The sequence below is a fragment of the Athene cunicularia genome (genome assembly GCF_003259725.1).
Source record: "Athene cunicularia isolate RWA chromosome 28 unlocalized genomic scaffold, athCun1 chr28_part1, whole genome shotgun sequence".
Lineage (NCBI taxonomy): Eukaryota > Metazoa > Chordata > Aves > Strigiformes > Strigidae > Athene > Athene cunicularia.
In genome coordinates, this window is record NW_020799139.1 from 660,780 (window position 1) to 675,520 (window position 14,741).

Below are 14,741 nucleotides of genomic sequence, written 5' to 3' on the forward strand. Positions count from 1 at the left end.
TTTTTTTTTCCTGACATTTAAACTGAATCTTTCATGCTCCAGTTGAAGCCCATTATTTTTGGTCACATTCATTGTGGACTTGGAAAACGGATCCCTTTTGCCTTGCCGTAAGTTTTTTGTGTGTTTGGAAACAGATCAAGTGGCCCTTCACGTTGAAGGTTTTGTGCCTTGTTACCATACACACACACACATCCTAACCACAGAACCCACCAGCACACAGCTGCTGGCAAAGGACAAGTAAATCAAACTTTAAAAATCAGTTTTCAGTTACATGGTATCTAGTGGTTTGGCCGCCTGACCTTTGTAAGCATTTTCACCTACTTGTCCTGTGAGTGTGAAGGCTTTGTATTTATCACTAGTTACACAGTGTTGCTCTCTTTAACACCTGTCTCTTATACACATCTCAGCTGGGGCCGGGCGCTGACCGCCCTTCTGCCCGCAGGAAGAAGAAAAAGGCGAAGGACAAGGCCCAGATCCTGGAGCAGATCGTGAGCAGCAAGAAGCAGGAGGAGGAGAAGAAGCGCGGCCTGGACAAGCGGACCCCGGCGCAGGTGGCCTATGAGAAGATGCAGGAGAAGCGGGTAGGGCTGCCCTGCCGGAGCCGGGCTCCGCGGGACGATGTAAAATCCCCAGTTGGCCCCTCAGATGCGGCCCCTGAGGGGCTACGAGTGCTGGAAGTAACTGGCCTCTGTTTGTCTTTCCCCAGCAAATGGAGAGGATCCTAAAGAAAGCATCTAAAACCCATAAGCAGAGAGTGGAGGTACGTGAAGTTACCCCGATTTACTCAGGCCAGCCTGTGTTTATCAGCACACAGCCTTGTAGGGCTGGAGGAACGGTTTCGCCTTTGTGAAACATGGAAGCGGGGAGGCAGGGAGTCTCGTGGTTGAGCGGTGGTGATGTCAGCATCAATATTAAGCGTTTTCTTTCTCTTTCTCTCCCCTAGGACTTCAACAGACACCTGGATACTCTGACAGAGCATTACGACATTCCCAAAGTCAGCTGGACGAAGTGAATGGTGGACTGGTTTTCAAGGCTTTGGATCAGGAGTTGTGTTTTGTTTGTGTTGAACAGGGTTGCCACGTAAATCTGTGTATTCTCCACACTGAATGTTTAATATACCTTCTGAACGTTTATGACTTTGTACTGCCTTATTTCATTGTTTTGTGTTTAAAAACTAGATATTGAATGAAGTCTCAATTCTTGGCTGATGAGCTCTGATATATGTAGGTGCAGAGGGCTATTTTTTTAGCACTTGAAGTGAGATTAAGGTGAAAGTCAGTGGCAGTGAGCCAGCTGGAAAGCGTTTCTTTATTTCTTTGATTATAACAGCTCTCCTTTTTGGAAGTGAGGAGCCTGATAGTTTCATATAGCATAAACTTCTTCTGTAAATGATAGGAATTGTGTAGTTTCTTCCTATCTAGAACTCTATCAGAGGTGGCAGGTCTGATGTTAACTTGTAACTTCGATGTAACTTATTAAAATGCTGCTTTCATCCTTTTTTTTTTTTTTTTTTAAAACGAGGGGCAGTGCACTGACCAAACAGTTTGTGCGTGGAGTTTTTGAAAGTACCTTGCCTGCCTTTGCAATTCTTACTCCCTCTCTTTGAGAGATGTATCTTGTTTAAAATCCTAACGTGCCTCTTAAAACTCGAATGTTGTTCTAAAACCTAAATACCGTCCCTCTGTTGTCCGGGGTTGGGCTCTGGATGCTCAGACCCTGCCCAGGGCTCCCACCTCAGCCTGATCAAACCACATTCCCTCCCTCCCCGTGGGCCGCGGCACGGCGGGGGTCCCCCGGGCCGCGCTGGGCGATGCGGGCGCCGCGTTCCCCTCCCCGGCAGGTCCTTGGGGCCAGCCCCGGCTTTGCGTGGCGCTGCGGGTCCTTGCTGTGACAGGGGAGCCGTGGCCTGTGTCTCCGCCGTTACAGATACTGAGGGAGGCGGCAGCTGATAGCAGATGCGCCAGCAGGGCCCCTGGGGTGATTAATCTCTGCCCTCACTGGAGGTGGTTTGTCCCAGAGGAGTTGCATGTTTTCCCATCTTAAAAGCATTATTAGGGCGTGTGCAGCAAAGGTGAAGAATAACTCAGGAAAATATAAATAAAATAAATAAAAATATATAAACATGAGTTTGCAGCGAAATAGTCGGGATTTGCATTCTGATCCGTGAAGTATTTTGGCATCGTGATTTGCATTTGTAATATGCATAAAGGCTAGAGTAAAGCTTGGCGACTTTTTTAAAAGTTACTTAAAAAGAGGCCTTCCCAGTACCTTGTGTGTTGGTCTTGCATGGTAACATCACCTCGTGAAAGAGAAAAAAAAGAAATAGAAGGATTTTATTCTTCTCTTTATAGGTTCTTATCTGTCGGAATTACCGTGGAGATGTGGACATGTCAGAGGTGGAGCATTTTATGCCAATCCTTATGGAAAAGGAAGAAGAGGGGACACTTTCTCCTATTCTAGCACATGGAGGAGTTCGTTTTATGTGGATTAAACATAACAACCTGTATCGTATCCTTTGTACTGCACATAGCTCCCAGATGCTGACATGCCACGTGCTGCTACATTAATTTTGTTGTTTGTGTCTAAATGCAAAACTTGAGAATGGGCCAAGTGACGTAGGGAGGCTCTGATAAATAAAGCCATTTTATGCTTTACATAGTGCAAGGTGCACCAGCAGCACAGGGTGTAGAAAACTATTTATATTAGGTTTACCCTTGTGAATTATTTCTGGAATGTTTATCTTCATATTTTGTTAGGCCGGAGGTATTGTTAATTAAATAACTCTTAGGTTTTTGGCCAACCCTAGTTGCCCAAGGCTTTTAAAAATTCACTTAGTTACTAACATTTTTTTTGAGTGGTGTCTCTGAATGTGTGTTCCTGAACATCTTTTACCAGTTGTTGCAACTTCTAAGAAAAATGCTTGTGTATCACTGGTGTTTTCATTTTTATATAAAGTAGTTCAGGTGAGTATGATGTTTCAAAAGTAACCTCTGTCATCTTTTCAGTTCACCCTAAATCTGCTCTAAATAGAAGCGCATAAAGCTTTCACATTTTTAAAGAACTTTATGGTAATAGCATTTTTACTTTATATTTGATTGTTTTGTAGAACTATCTTCCTAACCACTAATAATGGGATTGATATTTTGTAGCTGAGTAGGCAAAGGATGTGACACAATGCTGTAAGTAGTTGCACAAGACCTGAGAACACAGAGGAGAATTGTGAACTTGATGCATGAGTAGTGGCTTATCATATAGATTCTGCCTTTGGTTCGTCTGTACCTGACATGAAAAATATTTTCTCCAGAATAAATATTTTTCATAATGCTTAGAATTACTACTAGGATTCTCTAGCTGTCTTTTAATTGAGGTGGGTTTTCTGAGGCTGATCTGATCAGAATGCTGTTTGTGAGTTACAGGGTTTGGTTTGGGACTTTTCAAAAATTACTATTTTAGATGCAAGAATACATTCTGAATATGCAAGAATCCATTCTTCCTCAGTTAATGTTCTTCTTCCTCTCCCTCCTTTTGTTTCAGGTTTTTTCTGAATATTTCAAGGAGTTGGAAGAAGAGAGCATTAGGGATAATTTTGTTATTATTTATGAGTTGTTAGATGAGCTTATGGATTTTGGTTATCCACAAACCACTGATAGTAAAATTTTACAAGAGTAAGTATCATTCTGCATCACTTAATGACAAACTCCTTGGAAAGTTTTGAGCATCCTTCCATAAGCAAACAAATGTTTCGGCTTGGTCTAGTTATCAAAAAAATTAATTTTTTTTTTTTTTCCGTATCAATTCTATAAAGATACATCACTCAGGAAGGTCATAAACTTGAAACTGGAGCTCCACGTCCACCTGCCACAGTTACAAATGCTGTTTCATGGAGATCAGAAGGGATAAAATATAGGAAAAATGAGGTGTTCCTGGATGTTATAGAGTCCGTTAACCTTTTGGTGAGTAAAATTAACTTTAAATGAGTTAAATAGGAAGCGTTGAAAAGGGCTTGTTGTCTGAAAGCCTGCAAGGGTACAATAACAAGTCATATTGACTGTGGCTAGTGTACTGTGATGCTCAAAACAACATCAGTCCTTAAGACTGAGCACCCATAAGGACATCCAGAGGAGAAATAGTGCTTTACTTGGACATACTGCAGATTTTTGGTATGTCCTTTCCCCCTGCATGTGCACCCGTCACCTCCCTGATCTAATTCTATTCTACTGGGTTAATTTATCTGGAGAAAGACATCCAAGAAAGCTTGGGAAACATCTTGGGAAAACATCCAAGAAACGTGGGGATGGGGTGGGAGCGTTGTGGCATGTCACAGCGTATCACATGGGAGCAGTCTTACCTTTCTTTTTTTGTTTTGTTTTTGTTTTTGTTAGGTCAGTGCCAACGGAAACGTGTTACGGAGTGAGATCGTTGGATCCATTAAAATGCGAGTCTTTCTCTCGGGAATGCCAGAGCTGCGCCTTGGTTTAAATGACAAAGTTCTCTTTGATAATACAGGCCGTGAGTATTTTCAGTGATACCTCAATAATCATGAAAGATGTTATCTGGAGTCTTTAAGTTTTGGAACCCTTGAGGTTCGACTGAAAGGATTTGTTCTGAGATTATAGAAATACTCCTTTTATCAGTGTAGAAACCCCCGTCAGCTCGTGTGTGTGTGTGTGTGACAGTACCAAGCAAAGATGGAATACCATGGTAATAGGTGGTAACCATCTGGGCTTCCTCATCTTTTTTTTTTTTTTTTTTAATCTCTGGGACTTCTGTAGTCCTAAAAGCCTATAGCAAGCTGAAAAAAAGGATTGGCTAAAAGGGAGGAATGTCAGCAGACAACTGCTTTGGTGTGTAACTGCCTGCGATGAGGCATCGGACAGAATTTGCGTAGCCCCTTGAAATGTGTATTTTCTGCTAGGTGGGAAAAGTAAATCAGTAGAACTGGAAGATGTAAAGTTTCACCAGTGTGTTCGTCTCTCTCGCTTTGAAAACGACAGGACAATTTCTTTCATTCCCCCTGATGGAGAGTTTGAACTCATGTCGTATCGTCTAAATACTCATGTGAGTCTGGATGTTTGCATTTTTTTCTGTGATAATTTTTTAGATTGTAGGCAAAATTGCTAACAGCTTTCCCTTTTTTTTGTTTTTTTTTCTAAAGTATGGGCAGCATAGTAGTTTTCAAGGCAACCGTTAATAGGAAAGCTTTGTGCTCTTTTTGGAGGAAGTAAGAATGAGTTTAGAAATAACTTGGCAGTAAGTCTCTGTCTTTTCAACTACTATTGAAACTGGTTCTGAAATAACCGTTCCTGTGATGATTTTTTTTTTTTTTTAAGCTAAGTACATGATGAAATGGCAGTGTAGCAATTCATTGTGCTTGAGAACACAGCGTTTATGGGATTTAATTTTATTAGAGTATGCTAGCCACAGTGATAAGGATAGCTTTCCTTTCAGAAAAGGGAAAAGTCAATGTACAGAAGGTCTGTAATATGCAGCTGTGACAGGAGACAACAAGTTAAAAGTTTAGTATAAATTTTTTATTTTAAGGGCAGTGGTTTGCATTAGTTATTTTTAGGGCTTGTCCCTAGTGTGTGAAATTACTAAATATTTTGGAATGCAAGTGTTTGTTATTAGGGGTTAGTCTGAGACATACCTTTTTAAGCCTGTAATTCTTGCAACACTTGATCATTAGTATATCAACGCCTGCTCATTTGTATAATTTTTTTTCTTCAATAAGAATTCAACTTGTTTGTCATTTTGAACACCGCAGGCTTTCTGTTTTCTGTGGGGTTCACGTGTAACTTTATGGGGAAGCAACATTTTCATGACTGTGTCAAAGTAAAACCTACAGCTGTGAAGTGTTTTTCCCCTTTAGGTAAAACCACTGATCTGGATTGAGTCTGTGATTGAAAAACATTCCCACAGCCGCATCGAATACATGATCAAGGTCAGAAGTTCTAAAATAATTCTGGCTAATTTTAGTCTTTGATTTGTTTTCAAAGCTTGAACCACCAGTCTGTGCATTTTTGTGCAAGTATTAAGTATTTCTGTGGGACTTTCATCTTTGTGAAAACTTAATTTGTGAGTTATGATCTCTGTGTTACAGTTCTGTTTCTCAGTACGGAGGTTGGGGTAGAGGGGATTGTGTCTCACAGCTCTCTGAACTCGCTAGGATAATGGAAATATTTAGAGGCCTGTTTTTATGATTTTATTTTATTTTCCTTTAGGCAAAAAGTCAATTTAAGCGTAGATCAACTGCCAACAATGTGGAGATTCACATTCCAGTTCCAAACGATGCGGACTCGCCAAAGTTTAAAACCACTGTTGGAAGTGTCAAATGGGTTCCAGAGAACAGTGAAATTGTCTGGTCCATTAAATCTTTTCCAGTAAGTGTTATTTTTAGTCTGATTGCCTAATAGTGTAATAATTACTTAATATTTTATGCACGTTCATACTTTGCCTGAAGAAAATTCTAATAGTTATCAGACAAGCAGTACTGACCTATTCCTCTTCTCCCTTGGATGAGGGCTTGGAACTTGCTAATGAATGTTTGTGATACTGTTGTTTATATTTTTGTTTAGTTTTGGTTTTAACTGGGGTAGTTTTTCAGAACTGGGTTAGAGAGCAGATTTTTGAGCGATGTCTGTGGATGGTGCAATCCCTTGGCCTTGGTTTAGCAGCAGCTGTTTCAGTTTGTCAGATTGTGCTTCTTGGGTGGTTCCAGGAGCATGAGCTCTTGCAAATGTTGATGGGGTGATAGCACAGCAGTTTGTCACTACACAATCAGAATGGTCAGTGGCACCAAAAAAATTGAACTTTTTTTATGTTCCTCTTGTTTTTGAGTATGAAGCTGGTCTTAATTTGATCTGAATCTTAAAAAAAAAAAAAAAGTTTTAAAATAAAAATGAATGTTCTCTTTTAAGCCCTAGAGAAAAGTTGAAATGAATAGTGGAGTTCAACAATTTGACATTAAGAAAAGCGTGTGTATTGTTGCAAGTTCTTTAATTTTTTTGTTTCGAGAAAAAAAAAAAAAGTGTCCCTTTTGGCTAGGGTGGAAAAGAATACCTGATGAGAGCTCACTTCGGACTTCCAAGTGTTGAAGCTGAAGATAAGGAAGGAAAACCTCCCATTAGTGTAAAGTTTGAGATTCCGTATTTCACCACTTCAGGAATCCAGGTTAGTAGTTGAAAACGGCAGTTCTGATAAGTTAACATGCCAGGCTCTTCATGTGCAATTTTTTTCTCATCTTCTTGATGATTCCTGTTCAGTGTTACCCATAAAACATATTTTTGACCGAGAATTCATTGGTTTTTTTCTTTTTTGATAAATACTGTTTGGCGGACATGAGAGACTTTTTCTGCGTACATTTTTCTTTCCAGGTTCGTTACTTGAAGATAATTGAGAAGAGTGGCTATCAGGCTCTCCCCTGGGTTCGTTACATCACCCAGAACGGAGGTAAGTGGAAGGCAGGAGATTGTAGATGTCTCCAACTTGCATGTTTTCTTTCTCCAGCATACACCTACAAATCAAAACACACAAAACCAGTTCGCTCATGTTCTTAATTATTAAACTGTATGGTTTAGATATGTGTTAGATTAAGGTGTGCTGCTTTTTCCAGTCACCTTTTTTAGTGTCTGAGGTAGTTCAGTGATGCTGTTCAAGGATTTTGTAATTAAGCTGGGATTGATTCAGTGAGATTTTTGAAATAGAAAATTAAAAAGAAATTGCTTACAGACATCATTCTGCCAGCTTTAAGATGTATAAGACACTGTCTACTAAAAGATACTAGATCATTTCCAAGTAAAAGCAGTGGGAGTTTTTGTGTTGTGGGTTTGGTTTTTTTTTTCTTTTTGTTGTTTTTGCTAACTAACTTTTTTCCTGGCTTGAAAGCATGAATGCCTGCCAGTTACCTTAATCGCTTCAGAGCCCATTTTTATGGCCATTCTACACAAAAGCCTGGTTTTATTTTATATTGCTTCATCGCAGTTTGCTGATCTGCTTTACTACCTTTAGTGAGACAGTTTACTAAAACTGGATTTTTGGGTTTTTTTGCTTTTTGCAGACTACCAGCTTCGAACACAGTAAAACACCTCGCAAGCACCACAGACGACAAAAACTTCAGGCCTAGAATTTGTTTGCAGAAGCTTCTGTGGTACTGAGAGCTGTGAATGTTGTTGCCAAGGGTCTTGTTTCTGCAATCTTGGGATTGGCAGGAGAAAGATTGGAAAATTAACTGTTTTCAGTAATGTGTTTGAGCATTTGAACCATTAGTATTGATTGCGTGAATATTTATTTCATTCTTAGAACATGCTGATCTTGCTGCTAAATGCTAATTACATTAGGAGTAGCAGTTACCTTGAGGAGCCAGGAATACAGAATGAACCTTGAGAATGTTTTGTCAATGCCTTGTCCGTTACACTCATAAAATTTCTAGTATTTGTATTTTAGGATCTCTAAAGACATTGGCAGCATTATGCTACAAATTAGGGAGATGATTGTGCAATTAAATGACTGCTGAACACTTAGTTGTATTTAGCCCAAGGTATTTATTTTTTTTTCTGGGCATATGGGTGCCTTAACTCATTCAAAGCTCTGTTAACTTATAAAAAAATTACAGAATATGAGTTAAAAGTATCTCAAGTCCAAAAATACTATTTGCTCTTTTTGCATGGTTTCAAACCAGTTAATCTGACAGAACAACTTCAAGTGAAGGGTTTGGAAACAAAAAAATATGGGTTTGTTAAAGACAAAGTTAACTGAGAACAAGAGATCACAGAAGTAAATGTCTATGGGAACACCTCTGTGGAAGCACGATGATTGCTAGCTCAAGATAGTGGAAACGCAGATGGAAGAGTTTCAACCCTGTAATACCCCTAGGGCATGGAAACCCTATGCCAATTGACTAGTATTTGCCTTTTTTTTTTTTTTAATTTCTATTTGTAATACAAGTTCAAAACTGTAATATGTAGGCATAAGACCTTAGATTAATTATTTAAAACAGACCAAAACAACTTTAGAGGTGATGAAATTTGGTAGGAAGATTGTGGGGGGGGTTTGATCGTTATTTTTCCAGATAATAGACTCCAGCCTCTTCCTGAAAATTATTTATGAAGAGGCTGATAAAAATACAGTTGCCATCTTTGTTCCAGCTTGCCTTTGTGTTAACTTAGGGCAAATAATTCCCTCTTTTGCTATAGTTCACTAGAATTGTTTAACTTTATTTGCCCTAAGGGAGATGCTTGCTTTCTCAGTTGTTTTTTTTTTTCATTTGTAAACAACTATTACTATAACTTCCTGGCAGAATGGATAACAGTTCAGAATGTTATACTTAAAGGTATTATTTTTTTTTACATGCCGTCTCTTTTTTTTTTTTTTCTGAGAAGCTAAGGTTGGCATGGGTGTACATAGTTATTTGGGTTTTTTTCAGAAGAATTTTGACGGTTATCAGTATTTTCTTTAAACAATTTTTAGAACAGTTTGGTTTGAATTTAGTCCTCCTGACAGATGAGAAACCAAACCCATCAATACCTAAATACACGTCTGCAAACGTGATGTAATAACACCATGCACAAGGTTCTCCACACCTCTCTGACAGTCCCTGACTCGCCCACGAGATTGAGAAGATATTTCATTGTCCCCACTAAATCCTTGTAGGCTGTGTATAGAGACATACCTGTGTATGCGGTATGTACTGTTAGCAAAAAATCAACTCGGTTCCCTGAGCTGCAGGTGCTGTAACGCCATGGGAGTATCTGCCTGGGAAGGGACTGATCCCTGGAGGTATCTAGGCAGTAACCAGCCCTCTGGTTAGGCAACATGGGGTGTGGACGTGTGTATTCTGGAGTGAGGTTACTGTATTTGTCACCCAACAAGCTTGCTGTTGACACAAATTAAATCACCTTGTTCAAGATTTTTGGTCCCACTGCTCATTTTCATTTGAACAGTTAAGCTTACGACTGGACTAAACATTTTTATATTAAAACTGTAACTGGTTGACAAATCACTTCCTGATGGCTCTGTTCTTCAAAGTGTTCAATTATTTGCCTGTAAAATGTGACTCTTAACAGCTTCGTTTGTTTTCCTGTTGAAGGCTGTGGACCAGAACAGTGTTTTCTCATATTTTGTCCGAATTTAGCTCTGTTTTGACAATGGGGCATCAGCTGTGCTTGTCCGGGAAGTAATAAAGGGCAGAAAGTCCTCTTTGAATCCATTGACCACTTGCTCTTTTTTTTTTTCAGTTTGATCTACAGCAAGTTGTAGCCTCTAGAGTACCTTCAGTTGTTCTGCTGGGAGGCCTGGATAAGTGGAACTGAACTCCATAAAAACACGGAGATTCATATTCCTGATTTATTTACCAAATGCTGACAAAATCTTTTCTAAATTGTTCTCTGCAAAATTTGCCCATGCGCTGTAAAATCAGTGCTCGTTAGCACCCTTTGTTTCAGAAAGCAAAAGTAAAAAAAGCAGCTATTCAGTGTCACAATGGAGAGTCCTGGTGTACTTACACAGGCATAAAGGCAGGACCAGCTGTGATAATATTCTAGCACTAGCTCTTGTCCAAGGAGTAATTTTTTTTTTTTTTTTTGGTTAGTTTTGTTCTTAGAGCAACTGCTAAATCTTTATCATCTTGATGGTTTCTGTTCTCTGCCTAATGTGGAAAAAATGTAAATTTGATGGTTTGTCACTATATTACAGGTAAGTGCCTAACATAAGATACTTTTAAAAGACAATTTGCATAATTCAAATAAGCAGTGAAGTGTCTCATCGGTGTTTCCAGCTTGAGGTGGTTTCATAGCTGGGTTACCTGGAATTTGGAACATTAAAAAGACTAAACCTGAGTGGCTCTGAAAACGCATTTCTAATCCGAATACAAAGCCAGCAATGTTTTAATGTCTCCACAGCCTTGTTTTTGTAATAAGGTGAGAAGCAGGCTGTTGTTGTGTTGTTTTTTTTTTTTCTGAGCATTTCTTAAATGTGTTTCCCCTGCTCTATCCTGGACACGAACCGCTGGCTCAGACGCTTTCACCAGCAGGAAGCATCCCCCTCTGCCCCCCCTGTAACCTCGTCTGCTCATTATTTAATTGCCAGCAGATTAGATAGCTGTTCCTCAAGGTGCGTCAGCGGCGCTCCCCCACCGGAGTAAATAGGTAGTTTTACTTCCTGTCGTGGTGCGTATGTGTATCTTGGCTTTCTTAGAATGAAAGATTACAACAAACTACTACGTCTTTGCTTTTTGATCCTCCCTCCCCGCGGCCAGTTCGGCCAGTAGATGGCATTCTGAGCATGCTGCCTGCACCCCAGTAACCATCGGAGAGTCGTGAGCTCACACACGATGTGCAAAATGTGGCATTGGATTTGGAAGGTACTCGATTTAGTTCTTGTGAGTTCATTAAAAAACCAAAAAACCTATGATTTTTTTTTTTCGGCTTATCCAATATGATTTTTGGAGTTTAACATCTCTGTTTAGTTTGACAGCTCTCTCTTTAACGTTTTTATTTCTGTTACTCTCGTGTGGCTGATAAGGGCAACCCTGGGAGACGGCGCCAGCGGCACGAAGGGGAGGGATGAGCCGCTCTGCGGTGCCCCAGGAGCAGCTACTCCGCGTTGTACCCCGGTGGGGCTGGGCATTGCTGGCTCACAAATGACTCAGCTGGTGGTCTGGAACCTCCTCTTTGATATAACGTAGGAGAGAGAATGTGGGTTGGTTTTTTCTCCCCCCCCGATTACCTCTAGAGAGAACTGGGTTTGTCTCGATGGAAGAAGGCAGAACCTACCTCCCAATCAAATAACATGGGTGCATTAAAAAAGCTTCACTCCACCTCTGTCTTCCAGCTGGAGTGGGTCTTTTGTTGGTTTTTCTCTTTACGTGTATCTACCCTCGCTCCTTACTGCCATCCTTTTATACCTCTCTACTGCTTGGGTTGCTTAGATTTGCTTCCTGACTCTAATCTGAGCTGAGTTTACCTACAAAACATTCCTACACATAGAGAGACTTCATCCACAGTGGGTTTGTCTTGGGTTAAGAGATTGCACCTGTTTATTTCTGAATTTATACTCTGTGACAAGAAATGGGCTTGGCACCTCTATCTTTATCTTGTGCCAATTGCAGTATGTTGCAATTTGTTCAGTGCCTTTTTTTTTTTTTTGCCTTTTTTCTTTTTTTTTTCCCCTCTGTGGTTGACACCCCCCCCCCACTGTTTATAATTTCAGCAGCCCTGGCACTGTGAGGGTTGATCGCCTTGCAGAAAATAGCGTGAGAGAGCAAAGTTAAGGGACAATATGAATAATCTTAATTGCTGTGGTAATTAATTATATGACTGTCATTTATGCTACAGGAGAAGTTGTACTGAAATCACAACCATAAACCCTGTTTTCCACTGGATTTTGTGCAATCCAGAGTGTTCTACAAGTCATGCCCTCCCTACGCACAGATAAAACTTGTTTCTCTTGTAGTTATGGCACAACGTCTTGACTCAGCGTTTATGAAAGTGGAGTTAGTCACATCTCTCACTCTGGTCAGACGCAGGAGGTTCCCTTTTGTAGTTATTTCACTTTGTCATTAGCGCGTTAGTTAAAGGCTTTTGAGTCCTCCTGCATTTCCTCCCTTCCCCGGGCTGGTGAACTGGGCTGGAACTCCGATCTCTGGCTTTGGCCGTGCAGGGTCTGTGTGAGGATGGTGGCCAGCTCGGGGTGGGGGCCCTTCACACCACGGCCACTGCTCTGGGCAGCAGCGCCTCCGGCTCCACTCCTCGCACGCCAGTTCCTAAACAGAAACACGTAATGTGTTTTTAAAGATAGGACGCGTAGCTACACTCCGTTCTGTGTTTGTTCTCCTGAAAATGAAAGATTCTTGTTTTATTAGGATACGTTCTGGGCTAAGTTCCCAGGAACGTGCTGCAAACGGCCATTCGAAATGGAGATTGTCGATGGCCCGGAGAAATCGATGGCATCGCACAGGAAGATTAAAGCCACTTTCCCCCCTTCAGCTGTTCTGCTTCTCTGTGGTTGTTGGCAGACTGGTTGAACCAGAGGCTTTGGATAATTTTGAGTTTTATGCCCAGCTTAACCTTACGACCTTCCTTTTCTTCCCCCTTCAAGCTGCCAGCATCTCTTCGTGCTCATTCTGCTTTTGTTGACTGCCCTGGCAGTTGCAGCACTGCACTGATGCAACTGCGTTGTGCTGTAGGTGGAATTACACTGGGTTGTTCTCAAAAAAAAGTACGAACTTGAACCTGGAGCCTCCAAGTTCATTTGCAGGCTGATGGTCAAATAAATAAGCAGAAACAGGCCTGAATCAAATGATCAGCAACGTGAAGAACAAGACGCTCCCAAAGTCAGCGTGCTGGGCTACGGCCTGTTCTGGAGAAAGTTTTGTAGGCTTAGTTCAAATCTTGGCTGTGGATTTGTACCTTGGATCAAAGTTTTGTTGCAGGCCCTTCTCCAATATAAAGCAAAGAAACGTAAAACAACAAATATCTAGTGAAATCCAAACACAATCTGCTCTATGTTATGCTACAAAAATGAATGAACTCTGCCTCCCACCCTCTCCCACTGTGCCTTGTTGTGAATAAGCACTGCTCAAAGGAAACTCTCGCAAGAAGTTCTGCCTCTTTCCAGCAGGAATAACAATTGCGCAAGGGGAAAATGCTGACTAGTTTTATCTCCGCTCTTCTAGTTGGGCAGGTATAGGTGAAGAGCAGATGGGGTGTTTTGAGTAGAATTGAAAGGACTCACTCTTAGCACAGAACTAAAGCACAAATACTCAGTTATAAGGTTTTAAGTGTCCTTCATAAGGAGCGTCCTATAGCTCATTTGAGGCTTTCTTAGACCGTCTGAAGGCGTGTGGTTGTTACATGACATGTTTTGAAGGATAGAAGAATATCTAGGGAAAGCAGGCAGACTAGGCTCAATCTAGGCTCAGAAATCTGCTGTTTATAAGACTTTAAAGCACTGGGTTAAAGTCACGCTGTACCCCTTGGATCACAGGGAAGGCTCTGCCAAGCGGCTCCTTAGGGGCAGGCTCGGGGTTGCACTGTTGGGGAAACCAGGTTCCAAATCAACGAGGTTTTTTTTCCACTTTAAACCTTAGTTAAAGAGCTTGGAGAAGCTGCTGGTTCCTACCCGAGTTCTGGTGGGTGTAAGCGTGCTCCCGCACCAGCAGGGAATGAGGGACTTGAGAATGCCGTGAAGTCCAGGAGGGAGCAGAGGTGCTCAGTTCTTGCCATATCAAGATTTAGCAGGTTTTGCTGTAAGGGCTTTGTGAGTGGGCTGGCAAACACCTGCTGGGTAGATCTCGCCTATACTTGAGAAATAGATGGTTCCGAGGTAATACAGAGCCCAAACCCAGCTGTGGTTTTATATTTTCACAAAATCCTTTCATAAGGCTCCTGGAGTGCTGGGCTCCAGGCTGCGCCCCCCCGACTGCTGCAGGCTCGCCAAGGAGATGCTACAAAGCTACAAAGACAGGAAGAGTTTGAAGAGACTTCAGTGTAAAAGTTGGAAAAAAGGCTTTGGAGGGGAAAGGATACGAATGAGGTCTGTTCAGAAATGCCGGTGTTATAAACAAATGAAATCTGCTTTTTCATCTTCAAACGTTAAAAAAACCCCAGTCTAGAAAGTTGAAAAGGAACGTGTTTAAAACTGACAAAAGAAAATAATTGCAGCGTAAAATTCCACCTTTTCGCTGTATTTGTTTAGAAAAGGACTTATCAGTCAAGCAGTGCCCCACGCCAGAGGTAGGAACCCTT

The 14,741-nt window shown here is 41.1% G+C and overlaps 2 protein-coding genes across 2 annotated transcripts in view; both read left to right on the forward strand.

The window, feature by feature from the left end:
* The window catches only part of FAM32A (family with sequence similarity 32 member A), a 2,310-nt gene extending 813 nt beyond the window's left edge, over positions 1-1,497 (forward strand). Inside the window, exons 2-4 of the mRNA XM_026864974.1 lie at positions 443-581; positions 707-760; positions 944-1,497. Coding sequence (XP_026720775.1) covers positions 443-581; positions 707-760; positions 944-1,012 — 262 coding nt within the window. The 3' untranslated portion in view covers positions 1,013-1,497. The remainder of the gene's footprint in view (positions 1-442; positions 582-706; positions 761-943) is intronic.
* An 845-nt stretch (positions 1,498-2,342) lies between these two features.
* AP1M1 (adaptor related protein complex 1 subunit mu 1) lies at positions 2,343-9,002 on the forward strand. Its single transcript, XM_026865067.1, has 11 exons — positions 2,343-2,508; positions 2,896-2,963; positions 3,535-3,665; positions 3,806-3,953; positions 4,383-4,509; positions 4,916-5,058; positions 5,870-5,941; positions 6,222-6,380; positions 7,045-7,170; positions 7,374-7,449; positions 8,057-9,002. Exons 1-11 carry the CDS (start codon positions 2,388-2,390, stop codon positions 8,077-8,079), a joined length of 1,194 nt encoding a protein of 397 aa, XP_026720868.1. The 5' UTR covers positions 2,343-2,387; the 3' UTR covers positions 8,080-9,002.
* Positions 9,003-14,741: the final 5,739 nt, after the last annotated feature.

Coding starts and splice junctions, on each gene's coding strand:
- AP1M1 (XM_026865067.1), top strand. CDS start 2,388: ATGTCAGAGGTGGAGCATTTTATGCCAATCCTTATGGAAAAGGAAGAA. Junction 2,964..3,534: donor TTTTATATAAAGTAGTTCAG/GTGAGTATGATG, acceptor CTTTTGTTTCAG/GTTTTTTCTGAATATTTCAA. Junction 3,666..3,805: donor GATAGTAAAATTTTACAAGA/GTAAGTATCATT, acceptor AATTCTATAAAG/ATACATCACTCAGGAAGGTC.